The sequence below is a fragment of the Cibotium barometz genome, chromosome 64 (assembly GCF_041138505.1).
Source record: "Cibotium barometz isolate CiBa-2024 chromosome 64, ASM4113850v1, whole genome shotgun sequence".
Lineage (NCBI taxonomy): Eukaryota > Viridiplantae > Streptophyta > Polypodiopsida > Cyatheales > Cibotiaceae > Cibotium > Cibotium barometz.
Window position 1 is genome coordinate 16,066,114 of NC_141109.1, and position 11,374 is coordinate 16,077,487.

Below are 11,374 nucleotides of genomic sequence, written 5' to 3' on the forward strand. Positions count from 1 at the left end.
AGAGAGAGCGAGAGAGATGAGAGAGGCGTGTAACTCCAAAAGTGGAGTGGCCTCTCTCCAAAATTATCCTAGGCCTAGGGGCCACCCATGATTCAAACATTAATTATATTAATGTTATTGATCCCCCTTCACACCTGGAGAATTCCACACATCATTCTCTTTGTCCGGGCACCCCAAATGTGAATCATTTAATATTTATTTTGCTCTGCAACCACCATGCCCACACTTGTGCAATTCCATTTTCACAGGGTCATGACAGAGAGCCTCCATTAATGAAGAGAGAGGGCTCCAATTTATAGATTTGGGCCTCCCATAAGCTAAAATGGCAAGAGAAGGCTACAATGACAAGTGGAGAGCCACACAATAGCTGAAGTGACAAGTGTGAGGCCACTTGTCTCACTTTGATCCACTTTCTAACAAGTGTCAAGCCACTTGTCTCACTTTGGTCCACTTTCTTGCCACATGTCCCAATCTAAGAGATGGGTCCTTCCATAAACTTTATCTCTAAAAATATCCCAACTGGTAGACATTCTATCATAGGCACTTTGCCAACTCTTGGTATCTCCTCAATTCCAGATGTAATGACGCGAACAAAATTTCCATCGAAGTCGGGCCAAAAATAGCAACTCTCCTAAATTTTAGGAGTGTGGTCCTTTGTATTCTAGGATAATCCCCCATTCCCAAAGCTTGTACTTTCCAAATATTTAGACATCTTGAAGTCCACCAGACTCCTTTCATACTGGGAAATGTCCAGGCTGGTGACAACAATCCCCGTTCATGAGACTATTACCAAAATAGACGTGCTCCAGGCAAGTACACGAAGTACTAGACCCAATGGAACACCAATCCACCAAGCATTTCCGAGCATGTACACACAGGCACAAGTCCGAACGGAAAGCCAAGTCCATAGTACCACATGAGTGGCATCATACAACTACCATGGACACCAATCCAATGTACATACATGATGAGAAAGCACAGGTGGACCAATTGGGTGGCCAAATGGTGACATCCCCCTCGGCTTCTAAGCAATTGTCCGCAACTAAAAAGCATCTAAATATGTATGAAGCACATGCAGGCAATCTCTGAAGAACTCTTCATCTACCCATTTAGCATCAACAAGAATATAGTTCTTAAACTTCAAAAGGTAACGCCTCACAACTTTGCCTGCACAGCAAGCTTGCGTTCCTTATGATACACAATCTGCTCTGGCTGCAAGATCTCCTCAAGCTCATCCACTTCTGGTGGATCCTCAATGACCGTCTCACTGGGCTCCGGCCCTACATACTTGCGAAGGAGACTCACATGAAAAGCATTGTGTATGTGCCAATGACTAGGTAATGCCAATCTGAAAACCACTTCATTGATCTTCTCGATCACTCGAAAAGGCCCATAGTACCTAGTTGCAAGCTTAGGATATGCACCCTCTTTGCCAGGCCTCTTTGCAAGTCTTGCTTTCTCAAATTTCAACAATACCCAATCATTCTCTTTAACATCAATTGCCTTCTATGCTTGTCGGTAGCCTTTTTATGCTTGTCTTGTGACCTTGCAATGGCTGTCCGCACCTGAGTAAAAGCAATATCCAAGTCTCTTACATACTCATCAGCTGCAAATATCTCATCCTTTGTGCGAAGGATGGGTGGCAAAACCACCTATAAACAATCTCAAACGGGGCCTTTCCCGTAGATGCATGCACCGTGTTGTTGTCTACAAATTCCACAAGCGGTAAGTACTTCTCCCAAGAAGACTTCTGATCTGCCACATAACATTTCAAGAGATCCAACACAGCTGAATTTGCAGCCTCACGTTGCCCATCCGTTTAAGGGTGATAAGCTGATGAGAAGTCCAATTTGGTACCCATGTTATCAAATAAGGCCCGCCAAAAGAGACTTGTAGTCCTGGGATCTCTGTCCCCCACAATGGACTTCGGCATTCCGTGATGCTTGAACACTTGTGCAAGATATATTTTAACCATATGCTCAACTTTGATGATCTTTTTGACCGGCAAGAAGTGAGCTTGCTTGCTAAACCTGTCCACAATTGTCCAAATTGCATTATTACCTTGTTGGGTCTGTGGCAAGTCCATAATAAAATCCATTGTAATACTTTCCCATGGCTGCGTGGGAATAGGCAATGGCTGAAGCAAACCTGGTGCCTTTTGCCTATCAAATTTCACCTTTTGACAGGTGATACATGCAGGTACATGTCTCTATGTCCTTCTGCATACCTGGCCAAAAGAAATACCGCTCAATCATGTGCGTAGTAGGCATTATGTCTCTATGACCAGCACATGGAGAAGCATGGCACTCATCCAAAACCTTTTGCCTCAAGTCAGATACCACACATAGACAATTATCTTTCATGAGGTAACCCTCTTTGATCACATATGAGACATGTGCATGACCAGCCATCAAATCAGCCCAAATAGTGGCAAAATCAGCATCCGTATGATACAAATCACGCATGGCAAACAAGTCCCCATGAGAGGCAACCGTGATAGCTGCTACATACGACTTTCGTGACAGTGCATCTGCCACTACATTCTTCTTTCCTGGGGTGTGCAAGATCTGAAAACAAAACATAGAGAGAAAATTGGCCATCCTCATATGCTTCTCTAACAACTTAGTTTGGGTAAGAAAATACCTAAAACTCTGGTGATCTGTCTTCACAGTGAAATCAGTCCCAAGAAGATAATGTTTCCATATAGTAAGTGCATGAATTACAAACAAGAGCTCTTTCTCATAAATGCCAAGAGATAGCTTTGCATCATGTAATCTACGGCTCTCATAAGCCACGACATGTCCCTCTTGATTAAGGACAGCTCCTATGCAATTTCCAGATGCATCACATTCCACACTAAAAGACTTTTGCAATACCGGAATGATCAGCACTGAACCATGAGTAGTTACATCTTTCAATTTGAGGAATGCATCCCTCTTTACATTAAGCCATTTGAACACGACCTTCTTCTTTGTCAAATCATGCAAAGGAGAAGCAATCCATACAAAGTGGTGAATGAACCTGCGGTAGTAAGAGCATAATCCAAGAAAACTACGGATCTCATGCACCGAACTCAATTCGGGCCAATTCCAAATTACATCAATCTTTGCAAGATCCATCCGCACTCCATCTTTGGACACAAGATGCCCAAGATAATGTATCTCTGACAAGAAGAACTCGCTCTTCTTTGCATTTATGAAGAGTTTATACTTACAGAGTTCTTCAAAAACAATGGCTAAATGAGCTCTATGCTCTTCTTCGGTCTTCGAGAAGACTAGGATGTCATCAAAGAAGACACCTGTAAATTTCCTGTACCCACGGAATATGCAATTCATCATTCTATTGAATGTAGCCGGGGCATTCGTAAGACCAAAAGACATAACAAGATACTCATAACGCCTAAATGCTGTCCTGAAAGCAATTTTGTGTACATCCTCAAGCACTACATGCACTTGATGATACCCACTCTTGAGATCAATTCGGCTAAAGTATGTCGATCCATCCAACTTGTCAAGGATGTCGTCTATGCGTGAAATCGAAAACCGATTCTTGATGGTAAGCTTATTCAAAGCTCTATAATCCACACATATGAAAGGATTCATCCTTCTTTTGAACCAAGAGGACGGATGAACAATATAGAGAGAGCTTGGCTGAACCAAACTCTTCTCAAGAAGCTCATTCACCTGCTTCACAATCTCCTCTTTTTAGGATGCACGATAGGCTCGCCTATTAGGTAGTGAGCTACCCGGCACAAGATCAATGCAATGATCTTCCGATCGTACGGGTGGCAACTCATTTGGTAACTCATCAACAAAATAAGCATTGTGCTCTTGCAAGAATTTCAACCTATCATTACTAAGAGTGTTTACATGTACATTATTTTTCTCAACATGATCTCGTACAAAAATCAAGTACGCAAAAACTCTCTTTTTCATTACTTTCTTAATTTGTACATGAGATACAAGGAGAATGATATCACCCTCTTCACCAGCATCAATTACATGCTCTCGGCCTTTATGCATGAAGGTGATTCTGTTGGTCTTGTAAGCCTTGCACGGATCAATACGTGTATGCTAAGGCTTTCCAAGTAATACATCACAACCATTCAAAGGCATCACAAGAAAATCCTCATGATCCACATAGCCTTGAATATGTATACACAACTTACTAAAAATAGGCATGACCTACACTTCTCTATCAACAAAGGCAACCCCTGCTTCAATTTGAGGACCCATGTCCTCCACGTCAATACCCAAAGCAGTTGCCATCTGTGTAGATATGAAATTCTCAAATGCACAATCATCAAACATGAACAAAACGGACTGATCCTTGAGCTTTCCCCAAGCTTTACATACAACCCTGTCTTTGCTATCATGTGAAGTGTTGCCCTACACATCCGGAACCATATAGACATTAGGCTTTGATGCATTTGCATTTTCACGCTTCTTCTTGTTTAGGCATGCCTTTGCAATATGCTCGGTACTACCATAAGTAAAGTATTTTTCCTTGCTCATATATTACTTTTTCTGCTCCAGATTGAGACCATAGTCTCTCAATTTGAAGAGATGCTTCTTGGTAGTGTTATGTTCAACCTTTGGACCATTTTTATCTTGGTTTTAGTCCTTTTTAGGTGACTGTTCATTATTTTACAGGTTTTGGACAATCCTCTCTTTGCCTTGAAATGAGGGTTTAGCCTTATTGGATCAACTCAATTTGAGTTCCAATTGCTCGATGACAGTGGCGGCTGCAATTAGTTGGTGTAAGATATGACCAGGATACATTTGTAGTCCCACTTTGTATACGGGTTGCAATCCCGATTGAAACCTTCTCTTCCTTTCCACCTCAGTGACATGCATAAACGGAGACACCTCCAAAAGCACTTTCCAAAACTTTTGTACATATGCATTCACTGATTCCCCCTCATTTTGCTTCACCCAATCCCACTCCATTGTTATCTCATTCAATGCATTGGGAGGCAAGAATTGAGCATAGAACCTCTCCTTGAACTCTTTCCATGATCTAACAGGATTCGGTGAGAGCTTCTCCGTGAGCCACCAATGGACAGCAGTGCCAACATGCTTACATGCCAAATCATGGATTTCTGAGTGAAATTCTCATCACTGAAAGCAATATCAAGCTGAGCAATAAAAGCAAGTGCCTTTGATGCATCATATTCTCCATGATATGCGTCAAACTTCACAAATTTGTCTCCGGCTTTAAAGTCATGAGACTTTGATGCATGTACCTGCATCTCAACATGTTTTCTCCCATGTTTGTCCATTGGGTCAACCCCTGTGTGACTGGCATCATTTTAGGACCAAAAGGTGATGCATAAGACATAGATACATGTGCCCTGTAAGCATGAGACATGGCTGGCCCTTCAACATGCATTGATACATTTTTAGCCATAGCTTCTCCCTCACGAGCACACTTAAAGGCATGAGTGGCATGAGAGATACGCGGAATACCTGCACAAACAGAAAATTATAGCCCATGTTACATGTGTTGTGCATGCACATTTTCAACCGGCAATGGCATTTGACATACATTTTGACCACTACCATAAACATTGTATCCTTCACGGACTACATAAGGTATTCCTGCATGGTGTGAAGTCACTGATTGTTCCTCTCCCATAGCATGAAAATTCATCCTCTTATACATAAGTTCTTGTTCGGACACCTGTGGGGATTCCAAAGACATGTGGGATGGTTACCTTTTCTGCATAGACATCCTCGGTCGAGCCAAGTATGCACGTACTGCATCCCTCGGTTGCATGTGCAACTCTTGAGCAATCATTGCCATTGCATGATTCATATAAGATTCAGCTTCCTTGGCCTTCAAACGGTCATGTACCAATGGATCCTCGCGGCGGTAGAGATTCAATTCTTCTTGTTGTGCACGAAGAAGAGCCTGCATACAAGTAAGTTCAACTCTCAAGACTAGACTCTTCTTCCTGCATCTTCTCTTTGCCACGGAACGGTTGTCCCACATATTCATGTTCCCTATTGTGCACCACATGAGTTGCTCATCCTGTAAAGCATTGGAGGCACGCATTTCATTGTCCCTGCCTCTTGTGTTAGCATCTCCAACATTCATTGTATGGCTGTCCATAATGTTCTAAGTGTAGAGATAGCTAGTGTTCACGGTGATCGTCTCTCACGATAGAAGTGAAAGAGAACCGTATGCTCTGATACCAATGTAACTTGGTTGAACACAGTGCTAATTAATACACTTAAATACACTAAGATTGATGGACACTTGCTCAAATACAAAAAGTTATTTGCTGAATTGACAAGAGACACACAATGAGCCGGAACGACCAATCCATCCCTCAAATAAAGTAGATTGATCTTGGGAGAATCAAGTACATAGTGTCACGGGCATTTCTGACTAGATTTCCATACCAATGCATATGAATACAATATTGCAAACAAGTAGTTGTTCGATGTGGACTTGCAATCCACACTACCCTCTCAAGTGCCCATGTTCCCTATCATCTGCTCTCTATTGTTCCACCGACACTTGGTAGCAATAATCTCCAAGAGAGCACGTAGAACAAGAGAACACTACATAGGATATGTGATCTTGTAATCTGGTTCCTCCCTCTTGCTACTTGCTTTCATATTTAAGCATAACGCAATTGCAAGTAGAGTTGATGACAGCGAAAGTCTTCACGATGGAAGTCCTTGGAGTGATGAGATCTTCGATTATCGCATTTTTTCGTGACAAAAGTTTTCAAGAGAATGAAAGGAACCTCGAGAAAGCTTCCCCTATGGTTCAACTCGAGAAAAGAGGACTGAAATTAGGATTTTTAGCAAAAAGATCAAAAATTACAACAATAAAGAGAGTTGTTTTGCTGAATTTCAATCATTGGGAGTGTATAGAAGAGTGATTAGCACCCAGAAACAATCTTGGAAGCTTGGAAAACACCTTAGTAAGCTTGGATGTGAAATAGAGAAGAAGAATGTGCAAAAAATGCAACCCAACAATCCTCATGAAGGAGGCGTCCATCTCTAGAGAGAGGAGAAAGAGTGGGGTGATGAGTTGTCCACTGTAGGTGGTAAGCAGGTGCTTTGTGGAGCAAGCTAGAGTGGACACATGGCTGGTAACTCCCTTTGTACAAAGGGGATAAGGTCTGGGCGGTGAACATTGGGTTATGTCCACCTCGGGACACTAGTGTGTGAACACCGGACTAGTCATAATTTATAAGTGAGTTTTGATCGCCCAAAACTTAATGAAGTGTGTACACACTCACTTATAAATTAGTGCTAACTCCTAAGACTAGGTTTATGACCAATACTTACCACCTATCACATGCCACATAACCATGTCAGTAGACAGTTTCACATGCACGGTTCGCGGACGGACATCCCCTTACCCGGAACTACACATTGGTCAAGCAAGCATGAAAACAACATGCAATTTCAATTGCAAGCAAGCACATAAAGATGCTATGCTATGCAATGCAGCATTGGTATGGACAATCCCCATTCATGAGACTACCAAAATAGACGTGCTCCAAGCAAGTACACGAAGTACCTGACCCAATGGAACACCAATCCACCAAGTATTTCCGGGCATATACACAAAGACACAAGTCCCAACGGAAAGCCAAGTCCACAGTATCACATGAGTGGCATCGATTCCCGACATATACAACTGCCATGGACACCAGTCCAATGTACATACATAATGAGAAAGCACGGGTGGACCAATTGGGTGGCCAAATGGTGACATCTCCCTTAAACTCATTTTTACAATTCAATCTTTTGGCTCAACCATGTACTACAGTGATGACACTTTTCTAGCACCTTTCAAGCCCATATGCACCAATTTTCACTGCTCAACCTGCCCAACTAGGCTGCCGTGTCTACATTTGGGCATCCATCCACACCTGGTCACCTGCCCATGGCAGTTTGCCTTTCCAGAGATGCCCAACCTGCTAATCTGCAGGTGTGCCACAATCTCTATCCCTGCTTCCCCTGGCACATTAGTTCTTCCCTTGCCAATAAAATTTCGACATACCATCACTACCTCTTTGATTGTTCCCATCTCAACTGCAGCCATACACTTCATGGTCACTATTATTTCTGTAGGAGTTATCACAACAAGATCCTTAGCCTCATCCACTCCATTGACAAGCACAGGAGTAAACCCAATGATGACTACTTTGAGGTAGGCAAAAGATCCCTTACCCAAGTTTCGAGGGAAGAAAGAAAGAAGATGCTCACACACATTACAGAGCTTTTGAGAATTCTTGTTTGGCAAGTAGAGATCCTGCTTCAGCAAGGCCTTGTAGTGGGGCCATGGTTAGCCACCCTGGATAGATTATTATCGGCAAGTTGTTGCTGATGCAGTGCACCATGAGAGTCCCAATGCCAATGTTTATGGGATTATCGGCAGAATTGAAAGAGATTTCTGCACCTATTTATTGAGGTCCACCATGCCAACCACTTCACCTGGGGTGGAGTTGCAGAAGGAGACCAAGCAAGATCCCCTACTACCTGGAGTGCACAGCATTGGCGTTTCATTTATCTTGCCAACACATAATTGTCATCATGGCCAGAGAGGCACGGAAACTTTGTAGGATATCTCCATGCTCCTTGACTCCAGTTGAGAGATGATCATCAGATTCGTGACACCATCAAGGGGTCAGCAACCCCAGCTACAGAGTCTGTCTGAACAGACCTCATCCATACCATCTGTGGCTGCCAAGAGCCTCCCTAGGGCAGCTGCAGGACATGCAGGACCTAGCAGCCTTTCTAAGCATCTAAAGCCTGAGCCTTTCTTGTATGGAGGCGAGGATGGAATAACTTAGCACTACAGGTCACTAGTATTGCTCTTAACTCCTCCTGCCATTGACAGAGCCCCCCTCAGAAGATATTTTTGCATGTGGAAACATAGCGAGAAACCCACAAATAAGCTACCTTAACAGCGAGCCGGTCTACATGAACAAAGCAGAAACTAACAAGGTTAAACATTATATTAATTACAAAATTAACTGAACATTATCATTTTAAGGCAGTGTAGATTACCAGCATATTCGAGGGTAGCAAGCGTTTTCTGGTAAGTGAGGGGGCAGTAAGCACAGGCATAAACCATGGGACCTGCAACAACAGGTTAAAATCGGATGTATTGATCAAAGCTAGAAATCTCGATATGCAAAGCCATATACATGATTGAAAAAATACCGAGAGAGAGAGAGAGAGAGAGAACCTAGAACAGGGCCACGCCCAGCTTCATCGATGCCCATGAGGCATGGCTTGGATGCCCATGGTGGAAGTGTATACTGTGCCATGGCTGTCTGTTGTACTGCTTATGGCTTTCAACAGCTCTCAGTCTGATGTCGTAAAGCTCCCGCCAAAAAATAAAATTAGCAACGCTACTGAAAACCTTTAAATGAAGGTATCCTGGTTTTTTTTCCCCGGTTTTTCGAGCCGCCGTCCCTCGACACTCTCTCTCATGTGGTCTTAAAAGACCCCTCTCAGGTGAGATCAATGGATGGCATTGATCAGACTCACGTAGTCTTTTTTGGGCCATCAGATAAAGTAAACTCAGACAAGTAAATTACGTCAATGCATCGCGAAGTAAACTAGGGGTGAGAAACATAAAATATAATGGTTTGAAACCACATAGTTTCATTGCTTGAAGGTATAGTGTAGTGGTAAGATGTTTCCAATGATGACCCAAGGTCTCAAGTTCATATCCTCTTTTGCACATAACATCTTGCTCCAATTTTTCCTAAGTCCCAAACCCAAATTCACCCTCATCCCATGATGTAAACTACGAAGTGAACTATGATTTGTTGAGTAAACTAGTAAACTATGCCCGCTTAGTAAACTACAAAGTAAACTAGGAAGTAAACTATGATCGCTAAGATGGAATTTTTCCAGTTTTATGTAGTTTACTTGGCGTAGTTTACTAGTCTGAGTTTACTTTATCCGACGGCCCAAAAAAGGAGGTCGCAATTTTGATCAACGCCATCCATTGATGTCACCTGACAAGGGTCTTTAAGACCCCGTGGGAGATAGTGTTGAGGCCCTCCAAGAGTTGCATTGCACAAGAGGGTACTTATATCAGACAAGTCCTGAAAATTCTAGAAGGAACTCTGGTCTCTATTGCCAATAAAGAGTGGTTGACAGATTAGAAGTGGTTAATTGAACCACACTGAACAATGCCTTTGCTAAACAAGTGTACTTGTGGAAAACATTGCCAAAGGGGTTAATGTGGATTATTGTAAGCAGTTAAAAGTAATTTTTTGGTACAGGCTATCATTGCTGGACTATTTAGAAGATTTACATGGTCATGAGGGATATTGAGACATACATGGGGTCTAGCCCTTATGGTGGTGTTGACAGGTCGAGCAAGATTGTGATGAGGTGGACCATGTTCACGAAGATTACAAGACATTCACCTTTCAAGGATATATTATGCAGGTGGAGGTGAACCCACCAAGGAGACAAGTTATCCTAATGCAAGAAAAGGAGATAAGAGCTAGATTAATATGTTTACCAGAGTAAGATGTCTCCTTGGAGGTGAACCCACCAAGGAGACAAGTTTATCCTAGTGCAAGAAAAGGAGATAAGAGCTAGATTAATATGTTTACCAGAGTAAGATGTACCCTAGAGGTCCCTTGTATTCATCATTAGGGTGTTGGAAAATACCTCTCAAATACTTGGGAAGAATTATGGTACTGGGAAAAAGTAGAGAAATCCTTGCCTTCGTGCACTTTCCTATTGCCAAGTGGCTCCCTAGCCTTACCACTTTTACTCTCAAAGGTGCGTTCTTCTAGCATAGGTGCTTCACATCTCATCATAGTTAAATGTTGCTTTTTGCTAAATGCATTGTCACGTAGGCTGTAATGCCTGTGACCGCCGACGGGGTTCAGTGGGAGAGGACGCCCGTGCGGAGTCATGGGCGGCCAGGCTAGTGTGGACGGCAGGCCACACACTATATAGCCTGGGGGATGAGGGGCAATCCTCATTCTTCCTCTATGGCTGGGTGGTGAGCCAGAGGCCATCCCCTCTTGTGGTAATGCCCGTAGCGGCGTTACGGGAATGTAACACTGGTATCAGAGCGTGGTTCGATGGGATTGTCAGAGCCCGCGCGTGACCGGGGGACCGAAGCCCACTCGATGGTTTTCGACCATTCGTCTCCTTATCCTTATCTCGAATGGAGGGTGTGGAGGGAGGCGGCCATGGAAGAATGGAGGGGAAGAATTCTCTCACTCTCTCTCTCTCCCCGTCACACACAGCATATTGGAGGTAAGCTTCTCGTTTGTTTTCCTGCGTTGAAGCTTATCTGCGAATAAAATTTCGTTTAATTATCGTTGAAGCTTAAATCGTGAGCTTGTCTGGAACGAAAATTTTGG

At 43.1% G+C, this 11,374-nt stretch overlaps 1 protein-coding gene across 1 annotated transcript in view; it reads right to left on the reverse strand.

The window, feature by feature from the left end:
- Positions 1-9,449, reverse strand: part of LOC147603375 (Polynucleotidyl transferase, ribonuclease H-like superfamily protein) — a 29,047-nt gene extending 19,598 nt beyond the window's left edge. The window contains exons 1-2 of the mRNA XM_086796889.1: positions 9,220-9,449; positions 9,039-9,110 (exon numbers count right to left, since the gene is read on the reverse strand). Coding sequence (XP_086653015.1) covers positions 9,039-9,110; positions 9,220-9,301 — 154 coding nt within the window. The 5' untranslated portion in view covers positions 9,302-9,449. The remainder of the gene's footprint in view (positions 1-9,038; positions 9,111-9,219) is intronic.
- Positions 9,450-11,374: the final 1,925 nt, after the last annotated feature.